We start from the raw sequence: 19,836 nt of genomic DNA, 5'->3' as shown, positions 1-19,836 counted from the left end.
GACAAGTCTCTGAAATTGTTCCATTGTTTATTGAACACAGTGGTTGATGATCATCTTTGATAGCTCTGGAAACTTCTGTGACCAAGAGTAGAAAAATAATGGTCAGACTCGGGGTAGAATTTAGAAATTTAGACCTGTGTCTTGGCTGAATCTCCTTTTCAAGGGAAGCAAGCCAAGAGTTGGGATAACTTTCCTTTGTGTTCCAGATGCAATTACAGCTCCTCAGTAGGTCACGTTTTTACAACTCGTGGTTCGAAACTGAGTACCTAGTGCCAAGAGAATACTGATACTGCATCTTTGGGAATGGCTGCAGTTGTTGAATTTCAACCTTATTCATAGGTGACCATCAGCTGGTATTGCTAAGTAAATTGTATAGGATGCAGCTAAGACATTTGTGTTTTTCTAGGAGGTGGAGTGTTGTGCGCGGCCCAGGCTGGACATTGTACAGCCCCTGCCTGAGTCTTGTGAGGAGATTTCTTCTGATGCGCTAACAGTACGAGGATTTCAGGAAAATGAATGTAGAGATTATCATTTAGGTAGGTGTCCTTAATATTGTTTTGTTGTGGTTTTGGAAGTGAATTAAAATGACCTGATTTGGAAATACTTTGAGCCTCCTTTTTCATTTTTGCTATCTCCTTGAATAACAGTCTGGAACTGCTTATGACACTGAAGTGTACGCTGAAGTCCACAAGAACAAGTCAGATGAAAAAACACAAACATGCTTTATTTGCAAAGGGGTGTATTTACACATGATTTTCAATGCCATTTATTAAGCCACACATAGTGTGGTAGGGAGAAATTTAGATCTTGTGTAATGTGCAGTGTCATGGAAAGAATTATCTTTGATAGAGCCCTACTCAACATGATCTTTAGGAGCTCTTCCATATCATTGGGCAAACCTAGAAGGGCTTCAGGAATACTGAAATGAATGAAACAGTGTCTGGAAAAGCTATGTTAAAGCCCAAGATGGAATAAACATGATTTCAGCAGTAAGATCAGCTTAAAAGGTTCACTTTAGTATTTATTTAGCTTTTCTGTGCTGATAAAGCTTCCAGCATATGACAGACCTTAAAGTGGTAAAATGAGTAGAAACTGGAGTTTGGCTAGTTCAGCCTTGAAGATGGGTTTAATTATGTAACAGGCAAGGAGAATAAACTCTGGCACAGCATATACCAGTTTTTTAAATAAGCCAGTGTGATTTTCTGATATATGCATTGTAGTTCAGGAAGATGCATGGCACAGCTGATGCAGAAATCCTTGGTGAAGATGATATAGCCAGTGTTAAACAGAAACATACCTTCTGGCTTTTAAAATCCATGAATCTGATTATTAAACAACTTCTCTGGCAGCACAGTTCAAATCATAGGCTTGGCAGGCCTCTGTGTTCATCAGTGCCCTTAAGCCACTAGAAATAAACTATATCTCCTCCTGATCTCCAGAACATCTCTGCTGCTATCAGTGGAATTGAGATTACTTTATACCTGTCCAAAAGCAGAACACTGATGCCCACAGTTCTACTTTTATGCTTAATGAATATTCTAGTTAACCTGACAAGTCTAGATTTTTTTAGATGGCTTTAAAACAAGCAGTATTTTGTGGATTGCTTATAGGTTCGGGACTGTATTTGTATGCATGCATAGATACAGCTACAGGCTGGGGGATGGGCTTCTTTCCCATACCCACAAAATATAGTGATTCTTCATGAGTTCTCTGCAAATAGTAATTATTCTGAACAGCAGTCTTCTGTGCTTGGTTTTACCTTTAAGTACATTTTTACTTTGGGCTTACTCAAAAATAAAGACTTATGGTATAAGCAAATGCATTATACATACAACCTTAACTTATAGCATTGCAAATGCATTGCTGTAATGATGTGCTGTGTCCCCAGGGGTTATGGCATCTATCATTTATGTTTTTGATGGCCTTGACCTTGATGGGGAGGATAAGTTTATTGCAGGCTATGTGGTGTAATAGTCCTCTAAAAGTATAATAATGTGTTCTAAACCATCATAAAGTTTACACGTAGTGCATGAATCAGAATTTGCAATAAGCTGTAGTGATTTTTTTTTGAAAGCTATTTTGCCATTTAAACCAGTTCTAATTTATTGGAGAATCCAGCTTCCCAAAGAAGCATGTTCTGCTGGAGTAGCTTTGCTGGCTTCCTTTTCTTAAATTCCCCTCAAGGGTGTACTAAAAAGCAGAGCTTTACTTAAGGAAAATATAATAATAATAAAATCGTGTATGTATTTGCAGAGTATTCGGAAGGTGAATCACTTTTTTATATCATCAGCCCAAGAGACGTGGTTGTGGCTAAAGAGCGGGACCAAGATGACCACATTGACTGGCTTCTGGAAAAGAAGAAATATGAAGTAATTTTTACAACAGTCTTTCCTTCAGACTTACCTGGTTTTGAAGTTGTGGTGGGGTGATGAACTTAGCTAGATCATTTGGATTAAATATTTTCTGTTCCTTCAGTCATTGTCTAAATGATTGTGAGGGCAGGTGTTGACCATACATCTCTGCATTGCCTCTGTGGAGAGTTAGACTTCTTACTGGAAAAACTCGTCAGAATTGCACCCAAATGACGTGGATGAATTAAATGCTGTGAATACTGCCCTCAGCATCAGATATGATGTTACTAAACAGCTGTTATTAATTTAGCTGTTATTAAATTATCTGTTACTAAAAATTATTAAAGCTGTTTTTTGACTTTAAAGCAGCAGAACAGTTGACTACTGAGCAGTGTGGGTGTTTTTCTAGATCTCTTCTGACTAAAGAGGGAAGGGAAATGGACATAGTGAGGGATATTAGATTTTCCCATTCTATATTGCTTTCAATATAGAACAAAAATGGTGTTAGGGCATTGCGTGTTGTTCCATGTTACTTACCTTCAACACTGAAGTTTTTAAAAGTAAAATAATATGGGTTCCAAGTGTAGGTGTTGGTGCTGAAAGCAGTATTATTCGCCAAAAAAAAACCAGAGCCAATATTGAAAAACAAGGATATATAACTCCCTTTGAAAAAGCAGCTCAGCAGTTAGTTTTCTAAATATTAGTGTTTTTAAGCATTTGTATCTTAACACCTAAAACGATATTAAATTCTTACAGACAATCTCAACATGCACCCAGTGTTCTGGATTCTGCTGTCCTGCAGCCAGTAATTTAAAAACACTTGCTACTGTGCATGAAGTAACTTTCAAATCCTTATTTACGTGTTATTCGTTGGATGCCCATTATAAGAAAAAATTGCTGTTCAGCACTTGCTCCTTCCGTTACTGCTGTCATGATATTCCTCATGCAGATTTGTTTAAATCCTTGAGGATGATTTTGCATCTGAATAAAAAACTCACATGATGAACACAGTTATGCCGTTTATGTAAATCACAGCATTTGGTCCCTGAAGACTCCAGTAATTTGCAAGTGACAGCTGTGTGCGTGTCTTTGTGAAAGCTATTCAAGGTAGCAGATAGCTTGTGTGTTATGATGTATGTTAAAGGTTTCATTTTGTTTGTAAAAGTGCCAGCTTTGTTTCTATGCACTTGAAGGAGGGAGAGGAACTGCAAATGACACTTAAATATAAATCATACTGATTGGAGAAGGCTTTTTGGGTACAAAAGAGAAAAGCATACCCTTCCCCCAATGCCATCCTGATGATTTTTTTCACAGGTTTTGGTAGTGAAGGGTTCTCATTTGAAAATGATCCAATGGGATTGCATTGTCTGTTTCGTTGCAATCTTGAGATTTGATCCTAATATAGTAATGTGGAGTGAACCCAGATGGAAACAAAAGTAGTTTTCTCTTTGGTTGACTGCTTTTGTTTGAGTATGAATTCAAAGCTGTTCATTCAGCCATGGCATTAAAAATTCTACTGCTTCAAACACCCTGCTCTGAAAAAGAAATAGTTGATTTATGCAGTTCTAGAGCTTTCTGTATTGAAAGTTTGTGTATTTGGCTAGTATCTCAGTTTTCTACTTTTTGAATATAGGAAGCTTTGATGGCAGCTGAGATCAGTCAGAAAACCATAAAAAAGCACAAGATTTTGGTAAGTCTCAAAACTTCTATTCAAAACAAAATATCTGATTTCTTTTAGAGCACTGTGAGATGCTACAAATACATTCCCTGTTCTGTGTCACACCAGACAATAGCTGTCAGGCATACTCTGACTAGCATTCGATTTCCTGGTTTCAGCTGCAGAACAGGAATGTTAGTGTGTGAAACACAAAAGGATGTGGATTTTATGAAGGTGCTATTGACATTAAAAAGAAGAGAATTGCACTTCTCTGATTGCTCATGGGGTTTTTGTTTGCTTTTGCTTTTGTTTTAAATTTTCTGTTGTTTCAAGTAACACAGTATTACAATATTAGAGATTGGGTTGGGGGGTGACACATTTCTCTAACTTTTACCTTGTATGTTTGACAGGGTTTTGGCAGGAGTTTCAAAGGTGCCGTCGGAAGACCTTTTAAATGCTATTGAAATTCAGTTGCAGTTTCACATCTAGCTCTCTCATGTTGCTTTGCAATTCTCATTATTTTACATAGTTAAGCTTCTTTTCCCCTGTATAGTTATTTCCCATGTTTATAGTTCCTTTAGAGCACAAAAAAGGATATTGTTGTTATAGACAAAAGAGTGAGGGAGATAATATAACAGCCACAAAAGCATCACTAATTTTCACTTATTTTATTTTTAAATTGACCTCAGTATGAACACATTGGTATTTTGTTAATACTGGTGTTTCTTTAATGGAAGTGTTCTTTTCAGGTACAAAGTGTTTGAAGAGGTGTTTAATTTTTAGCCAGATTATTTCTACAATATGCACATTGCATATAAATACATCTTAAAAATTCTTTTCTTCTGATGCCGTCCAAAAGTTGAATCAAGTCCTAATGGCATGCCATCACCTATCACAGCTTGCGTGATTTAGCTGCTTCATGACCCTTGCAGAAGATGTAAAAATTCTTAGAGGACATCCTGACAATACATTAGAATATATATATATTTATGCTTTTCTCTTGGTTTGCAAAAATTTATTCCACTAGGTTTCAATTCATTGTGGGTATACACAAGCACAGTCATTGAGTATTTGGCCCCTAACGCAAAACCTAAGGGAAAAATTGTTGATATCAAGTTCTAAGTAAAGTCTTGGTGGTACAGGGATTTACAACAAATCATATTCTCAGTGCCTATCAGCGATCAGACCAATGACACCACAGTTGCACCACCTGCCAAGTCAGGTGGATGTCTTGGGCCTTTTTTAGTTTGCAGGAATGAGCATGCCCCTCTGTACCTCCTCAGCAGAGTGCACGGATCTTACACAACTGCAGCCCTTTCCTTACACTGTCTTCTCTGCTTGCTGGGAGACTGGCCTACAGGAGAGAGGCTGCCAGCAATCTTCATTCTCAGGAATGGTGAAGTTGAAAATACAGAGATGGTTCATGTAGTAGCATGAAATCCAAAAGTCTGGAGTATATTTATGGCTTTTCTTTTTTCCAGCTTTGTAATAGATTGACTGATCGAAGCTATTGGATATCTCCATTCACATTCTGCTGTTCTCAGTACTGTCTTTGATTTTGATCATAAAAAAGTATGTTCTGTCTGAGAAGACCTTCCCAAATGTCTGTCTTTTCAGGAAACAAGGACTTCTTTCATTTTACAGCCCTCTTTGTGGCTGGAAAAAATGCGTTTTTAGCAATATGACTCTTCCATTATGCAGTGAATACACTGGTCTATGTTGACCTTGACACTACCACGGGGATTACAATATAAGGCATGGTGGTTTGACTTAATGTATTAAATGCCTACCAAATTACTTTACAGTTGACCTATGTGATAAACTCTTGAGAAGATGAATTTAGCATGTTATTACTGAGAACTTTGTGAGATTATTATATATAATTTCTTTACTTTATGAAGCAGCAGGAAAACTTCATTAGGATTGGAGAGCTGGAGTACCTCTCCTGTGATGACAGAGTTGGGGTTGTTCAGCCTGGGGAAGAGAAGGCTCCAGGGAGAGCTTATAGTGGCCTTTCAGTAGCTAAAGGAGGCCTCACAGGGAAGATGGGGAGGGACTCTTTGTGTAGTGACAGGATAAGAAGTAATGGCTTAAAACTAAAAGAGGCTAGATTTAGATCAGATATAAAGTAAAAATTGTTTACGATGAGGATTGTGAGGCACTGGAACAGGTTGCCCAGAGAAGTTGTAGATATTCTATCCCTGGAAGTGTTTAAGGCCAGGCTAGATGGGGCTTTTGGCAACCTGGTCTAGTGGGAGGTGTCCCTTCCCATGGCAGGGGGGTTGGAACTGGATGATCTTTAAGGTCCCTTCCAACCCAACCCATTCTGTAATTTACATTCTCCACCAACATTTTTCTTGAATGCAAACTTTGTGTTGACAGAGAAGGTGTCTCAGACAGTGGTTGATGTTCTTATTTTTGAGATAAATAATGCAAGTACTGAATGATCAGCTATGTTTTTTGAACCGTCCTTAACATACAGAAGTGGTACACTCTTCTCAGTGTCAATGAGATTATGAAAATTATTTAAAAGAGCATCTTAATTTGAGTCCTTTAGTGATCTAGGCAAACATTTTGTGTTGACTATTCCATGGGCCCTACATCTAAAGAACTGGGGGTATTCACTTAGGGCCTGGTGCTTAACCTAACAACAAGGCCTACAGCTGAAATGGTAGTTATTGTAGCAGTAAAGTACTTGATTTCCAAACTTTTATAACTAACTCCTTATTTTTGCTCCCTTTAGGACATTGGCTTAGCCTATATAAATCACCTAGTAGAGAAAGGAGAGTATGATCTGGCTGCTCGGTAAGATATTAAGAGATCATCTTTGCTGGCTAAAATGTGTCAGTGAGAAAAATTGGAAGCAATTAATGATTTTGAAATATTTTGAAATGTTGATTTTCCTTGTGTTGTGGAGTCTCTGAGGTATCAAAACATATAGATATGTTACTGTGTTCTATATTTTGTTGCCTGTAGTGACCCAAAAGTTACTGGAATCTTAAGTTTAATTGTAATTGGGACATACATATTTTTGAAAATAAGCCGTGATTTTTTCGAAACCACACTAGATTTTCAACATCGAAGTTTTCTTTGGATGTTGATCTTATTACTATGTCAATGCATGTAAGATCTTCAGAAGATAATTTGTGTTTCCATGCATGTAACCAAAATGTCAAATTTGGTTATCTGAAGCATAAGAAATCACCTGAGATTTGTATTTTCATATGTATGTGTATGTATATCTTTAAGCACTTAATTTTATTTAGCTGAAACTTAAATTTTTCACTCATTAAGCTAATGCGTTCCTAATCAATAAGACCGAATGCATAGTAAGCAGTCAGGTTCTCCCGAATGCAATGAAATTGTAAGCCCTTACAGGAGGAGTTACCTGGCATACTCTGCTTGAAGCAGTGCTTGCCAAAATTAGTGACCTTTGAAAGAGCTCTGATAAGGGAGAAGAGAGGAGGAAAGAATCATGCAGTAATGCTGTCACATTTGTATTATTCTGTGTATTTATAATTTATTCTCTCCCTTTCATCTTCCTTCCAGAAAGTGCCAGAAAATTCTTGGCAAAAACACAGAACTCTGGGAATTTGAAGTTTACAAGTTTAAAGAAATAGGTCAGCTTAAGGTAAGTTAATTTGTATCTCTGAAGGGAATTATTTGGCATGCTCTGTTTCCTCTATGTTTTGACCGAGTATCTAAAGGTTTGACATGTAATGGCTCTAATGTGGCAGCACAAGACAGCACTGCCTTTAAATTTCCTGGGCCAGACCTCTTGTCATACAGTTGTCATTCAGGTTGATATGTATATGTTAACAAGCCTCCAAACAGGGTTGGAGGCAGACCACACCCAGGTACTCAGCTACCTATTTTTAGCTTTTTGACAGCCCACAAGTAAAAGACCCACCCCCAGGGCCTTTACTTTCACAGATGCTTACAGTTAAATACATCATTTCATTTACTTTCCACTTCCTTCCAATATCTCCTGAAAATTCCTGCCCCAACTCTTAAGGAAAAGAGCCTCTTTGGTGTCAACCTTTCCTGAAAATCCAAGTCTCTTGCAACAGAGACACAGCTGTAATTGCAAAAAAAAATGGCAAAGTAATTTAGGGAAAATATATGCTCTGTGCTAGAAATGGTGGCAAAAGAGGAGCAGCCTGCTCTGTCTTGTGTTTTCCCTCCTAGGAAACTAACTACCATAATGGTACATGCTTAGTGTGAGATTCTCAGTTAATAAATTGCCCAGGACATAAGGCTATATAGTGCTGTCACTGCCAAACTGGTAGAAAACATTATGCACACTCCCTTCAGTAACGCATGTACGTTTATTTCTGAATTTTATGTCTTCCTATTCAAACTCAATGAGCCAAAAAGGACATATTATAAAGATCTCACAGCATGCAGTCCATAGCTGGTCTTGAGCTGTTTAATTCTGTTCAAAGAGCGAAAATGTTCCAGCATTACTGTTTTTAGAAATGCCTGGCTTTTGTTTTAGAGTCACACCAGTGCAAGAACAGCCTTGCCTTTTATATGAGTTCTTAGTGGTCTGGTGCACTCTGCCACACTGGAAGATGAAATCTCATGTTTCTGTCTCTTTATTTCAATCCAATAAAAGGCCTGAGTGCAGGTGCAGGTGAAATTTTGATACACTGCTTCTTCATCCTCTTGGTTTTATTTTGTTTTTAGATGCAAGCGTCTGGAATGGATGTTTTTCTTGACTCCACTTATGTCATCCAGCAGACTGTAAAATATAAAAATATTTGCAGGTTTGCTGCAAAAACATCTCTGCTAAATTACTGCCTTTCTAAACTGTTGGTTGTTTTCAGCCCATTGAAAGTGGACTTAGAAAAACATAAGATGCAGTACATTATTCAGTTTCAAGCTGCAGTTCTAGAAGATGCTTTGCTTATTTTACTATTGCAATGAAAAGTAAGTTTTCCCAAGTTACTAAAGATACCAGACTATTAGATCAGGCTTAACTTAGTTTATCCTTTGTAAGTTTTTGAAATGCCGTGGGTTTCTTTTATGTTATTTGGAATTTTTACCTATTTACCCAACAAGCAGCTATTACACAAAAGTGTAACTGCTGTAATGTCTTTTAGCACTGATGAGGGGACTGTACTTGAGATTTAGAGACAAAGTGTTTTCTAGCATCAAGAAATGAAATTACAAGAACTTTGGATGCTGGGTACTTAGCTTTGGAGCTACACTGTCCCTCTTCAGATTACTTGTGCCTTTAAAAAGGGAATCTGCCCCACTCCTCCCCCAGCAGCTGTGGTTTGGTGGAGTTAACGTGCTTGTGCATGAGTCACTTCAGTGTAACATCCAGGGACTCGGCTCCAACAACTGAGGAAGGTGGATTTGAAGGAAGAGGCCAAACTCTGTGAGTGCTGTTGGTTGTGGCATGAGGCATATGCTCTGTTATTTTGACTCTGCTGTGGCAGCACTGACTTTCAGCAGGGGTGCAGGATGATCAGCTAGCAGCAGGAATGTTTTAATGACCAAAATGTTGGCTAGGGGACACATCAAAAACTTCACCTGACTATGGTGGGCTTAGCACTGAGCAGCGTTATTCAAACAGCCCGTTTCAGCTCACAGGTATCCTCTGAGGAATATGTATTTGTGTTTTGGGCTTCTTGGTGAGATGTTTTAGGCTATCTCATGTCACCTTCTATATAGTTTCTTGTGTATACCCTGCTTTTATTGATCAGAAGTCTGAAAGCACGTCTGAAGAATAAAGAAGGAAAGGAAATGTTTCTGTGTATAGTATCTTCTTTTCATTTAAAGTCACTTTGCCAACATGGCTCAGGAATTGATACAAAGGCATCCCAATTCTGGAGCTTTTTGTCGGTCTGACCTCACTCTTTAACTACTGCGTAAAAATAAAATAGGAAGAGTTTGTAACCTCCAGCATGTCTTGGTTCAGCTTTATGCCTAGGCTCAAAAATAGCTTGGATATTTTTCTGTCTTTGCTGGGCAGTTTGGCAACTGCAGGAGGTGGCTGTGATTTTCCTTTGTAGCAGTGGGACTTTGGGCAGGAGTGATTTCCTTCCCACATTATCCTGGCCCTATGTAATGAGGCAGCTGCCCTGCTCTGCAGTGAGCTGTGCTGGCAAACTGGAGCCGAGAGTTGCAGCAAAGCCTGTTGGATGAAGCTGTTTGCCTAGGAGGTGGCAGGAAGACAAAAGTGATATGAAAACAGCAGTTTAGAATTGTCCTCTTCTTCAAGTCTCCAGATGATATTCCAGCTTTCTTACCGTGTGGTTGTTGAAAGAAGGCTTTTTATTTGTGTTTAGGCATTTGGTTCCCTGGGGCAGCTGGCAGGAGTGTGCTCCAAGTTAGCTGTTGAATTCTGTGACAGATGGTGAGAGCTGATGTTGGCAGCATGCTACACTTCAAAGACTGGCCGAGCTCAAACTGTGAGGGAGAGGAGAGATGTCCTGTGAGCAATGAACTTCTAATTTTTGCAAAGTCATTAACAATTCCTTTTTTGTCAATGTTTTCTTTTAACCTCCTTTTTTTCCTGCAGACAGAAGACTATCATGAAATCTGTAACTTAAGCAATTGTTGAGTTAAATATTGGGAGGAATTATTGTGAATAGTCATTGCTGTTTGTAAAACTGGAAGGAAAAAAACCAACAACCTATGTTGTAGTGAGCTGTTATTTTTCCAGCTTTGTTCAAGCAACCTTAATAACAAAATGCTACTGTAACATGTACTGTTAGTGGGCAACAGGCAACATCACTGAGTGTTTGGAGGAATTTCATCAGTGCTGGGCCTTCAGCTACAAACCCAGGAGTACCAGCATGGCTGATAGTGGTAGGGATTATTTTGGCAAGCTGTAATAGCCTTGGCCTCTTGGTGCATGGAATAATAGTGCTAATAAGATACTGTGCTGAAATTCAATGGCATGAGCTGAATAATTATAGCAGGTTCTTGCTTCCTGACTGCCAGCATGCAGTTTCTTTACAAGTCCTATAGAGCAACAGATCACACTCATTCAATGTTTCCTTGGAGAGATATATTCTCAAATTAATTTTTATTTGGATCTGTAAAAATATCTGGTGAAACAGAACTCTTCAAAAATGTAGTGGCCTCACAGTAAGTCACAAATTAGAATACAATACAATATCCAGAGTTGGAAGGGACCCACAAGGGTCTTTGAGTCCAACTCCTGGCACCACACAGGTCTACCCAAAAACTGAGACCATGTGACTGAGAGCATAGTCCAAATGCTGCTTAAACTCTGACAGTCTTGGTGCCATAACTGTGTCACCTGTTCCAGTGCGAGACCACCCTCTCACTGAAGAACCTCTTCCTGATATCCAGTCTGAACCTCCCCTGTTGCAGCTTGACACCATTCCCGTGGGTCCTATCACTGATCACTAAAGAGAACTGATTGGCACCTGCCCCTTCATTCCCCTGTGGTGGTTCCACTCGAGTGGGCAGCCGAGCTCCACCACAACTGCTCTCTCACTCTCCCTCCTCAAAGAGGAACAGGGAGAAAATACAATGAAAAGGGCTCAAAGGTTGAGATAAGGACAAGGAGATCACGCAGTAATTACTGTAACGGGCAAAACAGACTCGGCATAGGGAGACAGTAAGATTTATTGCTCATTACTAAAACGCTAGAGAAGTGAGAAACAAAGGAAAGAAACCAAAAGCACCTTCTCCCCCCATCCACCCTCTTCCACCCCCTCCCCCTGAGTGGCACAGGGGAACAGGAGAATGGGGGTTATGGTCAGTCTACAGCATTTCTTCTCTGCCGCTCCTTCTCAGTCACTCTCGTCCCCTGTGCTGTGGGGTCCCTCCCACGGGATACAGTCCTTGATGAACTGATCCGGTGTGGGCTTCCCACAGGCAGCAGCTCTTCCAGAACTGCTCCAGATATGGGTCTGTACCACGGGGTCCGTCCCTCAGGAGCAAACTGCTCCAACCTGGCTCCCCTACGGGCAGCAGCTCCTGCCAGGTCACCTGCTCCTGCGTGGGCTCCTCTCCACGGGCTACAGGTCCGGCCCGGAATCTGCTCCAGCAGGGGTCTTCCACAGGCGGCAGCCTCCGTCAGTGCAGGGCCACCTGCTCCACCGTGGTCTCGTCCACGGGCTGCAGCATGGCACTCTGCTCCACTGTGGTACTCCATGGGCTGCAGGGGGACATCCTGCTTCACCATGGTCCTCCACCACAGGCTGCAGGGGACTTCTGCTCCAGCGCCTGGAGCACCTCTCCCCCTCCTTCTTCACTGCCGTTGGCGCCTGCAAGGCTTTTCCTCACTCCTCTCACTCTCCCAGCTCCTGTGTGACACACCATTTTTTTCCCCTGTCTTAAATATGCTCTCACAGAGGCGCAAAGCAACATCGCTTATTGGCTCAGCTCTGGTCAGCAGTGGGGCCCTTCCCAAACATGGGGCAGCTTCTAGATCCTTCTCACAGAAGCCACCCCTATGGCCCCCTGCTACCAAAACCTTGCCACATAAACCCACTACATCCTCCCTGTACAAGGAATGTGTAGACCGCAATGAGGTCTCCCCTCAGCCTCCTCTTCTCCAGGCTGAACAGGCCAAGTGACTTCAGCCGCTCCTCATACATCTTCCCCTCTAGGCCCTTCACCATCTTTATAGCCCTCCTCTGGACACTCTCAAATAGTTCCATGTCCTTTTTGTACTATGGTGCCCAGAACTGCACACAGTACTCAAGATGAGGCTGCACCACTGCAGAGTAGAGTGGGACAGTCCTTTCCCTCAACCGACTAGCAATGCTATGCCTGATGCACCCCAGGATACAGTTGGCCCTCCTGGCTGCCAGGGCACACTGCTGGCTCATATTCAGCTTGCTATCAACAAAAAACCCCAGATCCCTCTCTGCAGGGCTGCTCTCCAGAGTCTCGTCCCCCATATGTGTATAAATATCTGAGGGAAGGGTGGCAAGAGGATGGAACTGGTCTCTTCTCAGTTGTGCCCAGTGACAGGACAAAAGGCGGTGGGCACAAACAGAAGCACAGGAGGTACTGGCTGAATATGAGAGGGTACTTCTTTACAGTGGAGGTGACAGAGCACTGGCACAGGCTGTCCAGAGAGGTTGTGGAGTCTCCTTCTCTGGAGATACTCAAAACCCACATGGATGCCATCCTGTGCCATGTGCTTTAGGTAATCCTGCTTGGTAGGGGCATTGGACTTGATCTTCAAAGGTCCCTTCCAACCTCAACCATTCTGTGGTTCATTGATGATTCTACAATGACACCACCACAATCAGGAAACCAGGAGATGCTGTTCATTTCTACCATCCTCCTTGGATAGCCAATAGCTGACCATGTTCCTGATATTCTTAAAACATCTCTTTATTTCTCATGCACATTGCCACTTTCTTGGGCCAATTTCCTTATGCCCAGGCTCTTTTTCACCTTCCCAGGTGATGACTTGGTCCCCCAATTCTTGTTGTGTCCTCCTAAATGGTCTCTTCAGGATATCTCCACTGCTCAGATGTCCAGCTGCACGTCAAGGATGTCCCTGGCTCTGAGGCACAGTTTCCAGACCAAGAGAGAGCTCTTGCCCTGGACCCCAGCCTGGCAGACGTTACTCCTGACAGTGTGGAGCAGCCATTTCATGTCAGCATTTTCTCACAACAGTCGCATTACCTCTGTTAGTGCTGCCATCAGGGGCACACCAAGTGATGTCACCCCAGAGTCACTGCCACCCTCCAGCATCACAAAAGGCAGGTGGCTATAAGTGCCCTGAGTGTCCAGCCTGTGTTCAGTCCAGTTGGTGGCACTCAAGAGGTTGAGGTTTCACTGCTGGAACGTGAGAGGTGAAGGTGTTACTGGTGGAACGTGAGACGAGACGTCGAAGTTCTTCTTGTGGCACAAGAGACATCGAGGTGCTTCTGTGTGGCAGGTGAGGCATACGGGTCCTTCTGCTGGAACCCAAGATGTCGACAACCTTTTGCTGGAACACGAGCCATTGATGTCCTTCTGGGGGCATGTGAGATGCTGAGATCCCTCTGGTTGCAGGCAACGCATCGAGGTTCTTCTGGTGGAGTGCAAGTCATTGAGGTGCTGCTGGTGGGCCGCGAGTCTTTGAGATTCTGCTAGCAACCCCCGAGGGAGGTGCTGAGGACCAGAGACACTTGATACCCACTTGACATCAGAGCAGCATCCCGGGAACAACAAGCATCTCCACACCAGAGGAGCCGCAGACGCCATGAGCCAGCCACGCCAGGAGCAGCCAGCGGAGGCCCCCGTAGAAGAGAGCTGCGCCATCTGCCAGGGCCCGCTGGCTGATGCAGCTCATGTGGACCCCTGCGGGCACTGCTTTTGCAGAGAGTGCATCCAGCCCTGGGCTGCACACAGAGCCACCTGTCCGCTCTGCTGCCAGCCCATCATTGCCATCGTGAGGCTGGTGCCAGCCCGCCAGCCCCGGGGAAGGTTCCAGCACAACATGGGGCCGGTGCGGCGGCGACGACAGTGACGGCAGAGCCCCTACAGCTACCGGTCCCGCAGCGTCTCGCCCAGGCACAGGGACCGCAGCCCCGCCATGCCATGACAGCTCGTCCGCAGCTTCTCCTGGCACTGGGAGCAGGATCGGCGCAGGCAGCCCCGGTCCCCACTGAACATCAACCCCGAGGATCCATCTTGGCTGCGCAGGGCTCGGCAGGAGGAGCTGGGGGTTGGTGACCATGGGGGCCGCCAGGCCGGGCCCGGCATTTAAGAAAAAAATAAATCCTAAAAAGCAACCCAGATGGAAGTCATTTTGGGGATGGGAAATTATCATGGTGTTGTAACACTGGGTGTGGGGAGCAGCTATAAAGGTGACCATGCCCTAACAGGAAAAAGGCTGACAGAAGAAGTCTCCTGAACCTGGGGCAGAAGAAAATGCCTGCCGGCCTGAGAAGTGCCGGCCCAGTATCTGTGCGGGCAGACAGACCTTGCCTGGGGCCGGGATGGTGGCATCAGCCACACTTCCAACCAGAATAAATTCCATTTTTAAATTCAATTTCCATTTCACAAAGCCTCTGTCTGCAGACACAAATTGGTTTGGGGATGTCGGCTGCAGCTTGGAGGGGACGGAGGGAAGGGGAATGGCTACATGTGGTGTGCACCTGTGGGAAATGTGGGGGTGGGAAGTCATGAGGGGAATGGGAAAGTGTGGGTGGTCAGAGGAGCCATAAAGGTGACCATGCTCTAGTGGGAAAAAGGCTGACAGAAAGTCTCCCGAACCTGGGGCAGAAGAAAATGCCTGTCGGCCTGAAAAGTGCCAGCCTGGGAGCTGTACCACAGGGTGCAGTCCTTCAGGAGCCGCCTGCTCAAGCATGGGTTCCTCTCCACGGAGCAGCACAGGAAGCTTCTCAGACAAAAGGAGCTCTGTTTGGGGTGAAAATCAGGCCTGTTTTATACCATTTATAAATGTTATGCCTAAGAAAGCATAGGACACCACCACTTCAGGAAACCAGGAGATGCTATTTGTTTCTCCCATACTCCTGGGACAGCCAAGAGCTGACGATGTTCCTCATACTTTTTAAACATCTCTTTATTTCTCATGCACATTGCTGCTTTCTTGGGCCAATTTCCTTATGCCCAGGCTCTTTTTCACCTTCGCAACTTGAGGAACAAGTTGTTCCTCAGATTCTTGTTGTTTCCTTATTGATGGTCTCTTCAGGATGTCTCTGGTGCTCAGGTGTCCAGCTGCATGTCAAGGACATCCCTGGCTCCCAGGCTGATTCCAAGCTCCCCGCCTGGACCCCAGCCTGGCAGACGTTGCTCCTGTCAGTGTGGAGCAACCATTTCAGTAAAAGTTTTTCAGCTAACGACTGCTCATACTTTTTTACCATATTTAATATCAAGGCTGGATAAAATGGATTTTGATGACTTTCATCTTCTGAGGGGTCTTGTGTATGTTTTATTTTCTAATGACTGTCAGTAAATATTCACACCTCGGTAAGTCCAGTGGCTGATTAGCCGATTCCACCAACTAGTATCTTACTGCTGTCTTTCTAATGAAAATTCCTTCAGGGTAAGTAATAAGATTCTGATGTGTGCCATCTTAAAGCAAGTAATATTACAATGCTACTTACAAATATGATTATACAATGCTTCCAATGTTTATCAAGTGTTTATTAGTATTTTCTACATGGTTTTATTGTTTGGTTCACAATAATTCTTTTTCATATAATTGAAGTACTGGGATATTACTTATCATGCTCCTTCTTACTCTTTGTTCTCTTTGTTCCTATAGGCAATTAGTCGTTACTTGCCCAGACGGGATCCAGTTTTGAAACCTCTTATCTATGAGATGGTCCTGCATGAGTTTTTGGAGAGTGACTACGAGGTACTGCAGCCTGACATGTCCACATGTAGTAGCTATTGCCAGCCAAATACCCTCAGCAACATAGAATTCCGATTACAAATTCTCCACTGTGTTCAAACAGGTTGCCAGTGGACAACTTCATGATAGCGCAAAAATAAAAAGACAGATTTTGTTTGTTTTCAGAAGAATAAGTAGGATGTTCTTCAGAGCACACAAGTTTTGTGAGATTGTTTACTTATTATGAATACTTCTATTTTTAGTTTGTTTAATACAGCACAAGTGGTCCAGGTGCTGCACAAAGCGTACAGCACCTGAAAGAGACCCAGCTTCATGAATCTTGATAACATTGCCCTAAGAAGGAAAATCTGTGCTCTACACTGTGCAGGTCTCTGGGCACGTAAAAGTTGCTTAGAGGTGAAGCACAGCAGGTATCATCTCAGAGGCTTTGATGTTTTGAAATGTTCCTTAGGCAGTTCTTTCTGTTTCTGTTACAATCTCTTATACTTTTAGGGGTTTGCAACACTGATAAAAGAGTGGCCTGGAGATCTCTACAACAACACAATCATAGTTCAAGCTGTAGTAGATCACCTGAAGAAAGATCCACAGAACAGGACTTTGCTAAGAACACTTGCAGAACTGTGAGTACAATTTCAAACTCCTATTACAAAAAGTAAGCTTGAGATAGTATACTGTAGGTTATAAATAACCTAACTCTCTTAACAGAAATACTTGCTTTTCTGCAGTTTTGCAGTGTATGAAGGCAAAGAGTTGCATATGAGATCGCTTTTGCTACTTTTCTTCCAAAACAAATAGCATACTTCATTGTGCTGTCAGAGGAAGCCTCTTTTGTGAGGCGTGTGTTTCAGAATTATCCACGGGAAAATAAACAGTTGTTTTTTTCCCTCTTTTTCAAAAGTAGTATATGAAGTTTGCTGCATGGCTGGAAATATGTGACTGAAAAATGTGTTAAAACTGGTATGGTTTTAGGCTACTTCTTCCAAGGATAAGTTCTTCATTTTTCTCAGCCACAGTCTTATATTAAGTTCTTTCCATACTGCCTCTTTGAAGAAAGCAAACCTACTACTGTCTGTTCCTCTGTTAAAGCCCATCCCAAAGTTTTAAGAGAATAATGTTTTCTTAGCTCTGAAGTGACTTCCAGTTAGCTTCCAAAAATAGAAAATTTAATGTTTTGTGTAGCTTCCCCTGTGGTTTGAAAACAGAGGATAGTGAAAACTCAGAGAACCACATAACAGCCACATATTTGTGTTCTGTTCTGTAAACAGAATTGAAAATAACATTGCCCAGTGTTAGTTCCCCATCAACAAAAGTGAATCATGGCAACTATTCAAACATTCCTCAAATCAAGCAGCATCCTAATAAGTTTCACATCCTAGGGTATATTTATTTTTTCCCCTCGGGTAATTTTCCTACAATTAGATCAAGTAAATTATAACATTGCTTTTTATCAGGTATACTTATGACCAGCGCTATGGCAGAGCCCTAGAAATTTACCTAACTCTGAGGCACAAAGATGTCTTCCAGTTGATCCACAAGCACAATCTCTTCAGTTCCATCAGAGATAAAATTGTTCTGCTCATGGATTTTGATTCAGAGGTACGGTGATTTTAATGATTTTATATTCACTTTCAGCTAGAGATATTTTAACAGATGAAAAATAAATGAGCTAAAGATACTGCTGAGGCAGGAAGTGTGTTTGCTATGTTTGTATACTTTCTGAGATAAGGAGATGTTTGCCTAGACTAATTGACCTAAGGATGAAATTTTATTTTGTATTTCCATACAAATTATTGTTCACAGCGAGAAGAGTGCTGTATCTGAGATTGTTGTGATTCTCAGGTAGACTTTCATGATATTCTTTCTGTGTTTTTGATCAAATAATACTATTAATGAGCCACAGAAAGTAAACAGTTAATTTATTGTGAGGCAGACTTTAAATGTACTTTCCACTTTTCTTTCATTGCAATTGATTAATCTACCTCTCAAACGTTGCAAGATTATTGAGTTAAATCCCCCAAATCAAGAAGTATGCATATTGTATTGAATTCATCCTTCTTTCTTCCCATCTGGCTAAAACCTCAGCAAATGAGCTTTAGTGGAAAAGTGTGAGCTTTGGGGAAAGAACCTATAGGGTCCTTGGGGAAACAATCTGCATATGATCCTTGGGAGAAAACCCAGTAGATTGCTATTACAGTGCAGCTCTTGTTGCAGCACTGGGACTATACCAAAGATGACCGTCTCTGGTATGCTCCTTGTAAACTATGTATGACAAATACTGTATAGTTCTTTTTTTAATAAATTAAGGGAAAAAAAAAAAAAGTTGTATCAGAGGCATCTGTGATTTTTTTCTTTTTAATGTGAAGCAAATTTTGCTTTTAAGAGGAAGCAGAAAAGGAACCCTGGTGGCCACTCTGCTTTACATGATCATGTTTGTTTGTGTTGCTGTGTCAGTGTACAGGTAGGCTGGAGGAATCTAGTTGTGAGGCAAGTTATGCTGTGTGTTTCCTATGTGGTCGTCACCCTAAAATCCCCTTTTGCAATGGGGTAAATAGTATTTGTACAGCATTTGCCAGTAGGCTTCTGTGACCCATGATTCAATAGGCATACTTTACCTGCAATGTAAGTGTATAGAATTGATTGGTGATAATGTGGAAACTTAGGAGAGGTGTTCTGGAAGAACATGCGATGTGTTTACCTGTAATGCTCTGCTGTCAGAGAGTGCTGATGTTATGCAAACTACTCTCTGAATTAATGCTGTTGAAAAGAGTAGGTCTGCAGTGTCCTTTGGATACCAAGAAGTGAACAAGTATAATACTGTATCAAAAGTGAGAAATTGTGCAAACTTATTCCATAACGGGGTTTTCTTTCTTTACTTTAGAAAGCAGTAGACATGCTTTTGGACAATGAAGATAAAATTTCCGTAAGTATAACAAGTTCATGGCATGGTAATTCCAGTGCTTGCTTGCCTTTTCCGTCTTGCTTTCAGTCCAGTGAATGCAATGTTCTTCACAAGTTTGCTGATCTCTTGTTTTTTTTTGTTTTTTTTTTTTTTTTCAGATCGACAGAGTTGTTGAAGAGTTAGAAAACAGACCCGAACTACAGCATGTGGTACCTGAACTACAGCATTTCTATATTCTGCTAGTTTCACTTTGAGCTGAATATGATCTTTGCAGGATACATCTTTTATAGATACACTGTCAGTGTGCATGTGACACTGAAATTGCATATATAATCCACTTTTTACCATGTCAATAGCATTTTGCCAGTAGTAAAATAATCTTAAAGTGATTAATTTGTGAGAACTTGATAACATACTGCTTACTACTTAACATCGTCTGGGGTATTCCTTATTCACGTTGTGGATGCTTGTCTTCTCTGGTCAATTACTTCTTGTTTGCATCCTTCTTCTTCCCCTACACTAAAACGGTGTTGGATGGTGGTTGCAACTCTGAAGAGCATTTTGCTGTTCCAAGCAGTAAACTGCTTGTCTTTCTAGAGCACTAACTTCCATA

The 19,836-nt window shown here is 41.8% G+C and overlaps 1 protein-coding gene across 1 annotated transcript in view; it reads left to right on the top strand.

Moving 5' to 3' along the window:
* LOC311429188 (vacuolar protein sorting-associated protein 41 homolog) overlaps window positions 1–19,836 on the top strand; it is a 51,238-nt gene that overhangs the window by 14,899 nt on the left and 16,503 nt on the right. Inside the window, exons 5-14 of the mRNA XM_084540313.1 lie at window positions 407–536; window positions 2,254–2,369; window positions 3,985–4,041; window positions 6,752–6,813; window positions 7,558–7,639; window positions 16,235–16,327; window positions 16,817–16,944; window positions 17,776–17,920; window positions 19,203–19,244; window positions 19,382–19,432. Coding sequence (XP_084396439.1) covers window positions 407–536; window positions 2,254–2,369; window positions 3,985–4,041; window positions 6,752–6,813; window positions 7,558–7,639; window positions 16,235–16,327; window positions 16,817–16,944; window positions 17,776–17,920; window positions 19,203–19,244; window positions 19,382–19,432 — 906 coding nt within the window. The remainder of the gene's footprint in view (window positions 1–406; window positions 537–2,253; window positions 2,370–3,984; window positions 4,042–6,751; window positions 6,814–7,557; window positions 7,640–16,234; window positions 16,328–16,816; window positions 16,945–17,775; window positions 17,921–19,202; window positions 19,245–19,381; window positions 19,433–19,836) is intronic.

The sequence above is a fragment of the Aythya ferina genome, assembly GCF_964211825.1.
Source record: "Aythya ferina genome assembly, contig: HAP1_SCAFFOLD_412, whole genome shotgun sequence".
Taxonomy (NCBI): Eukaryota; Metazoa; Chordata; class Aves; order Anseriformes; family Anatidae; genus Aythya; species Aythya ferina.
The sequence above is the reverse complement of the archived record's forward strand: the minus strand, read 5'-3'. Positions and strand labels throughout refer to the sequence as shown.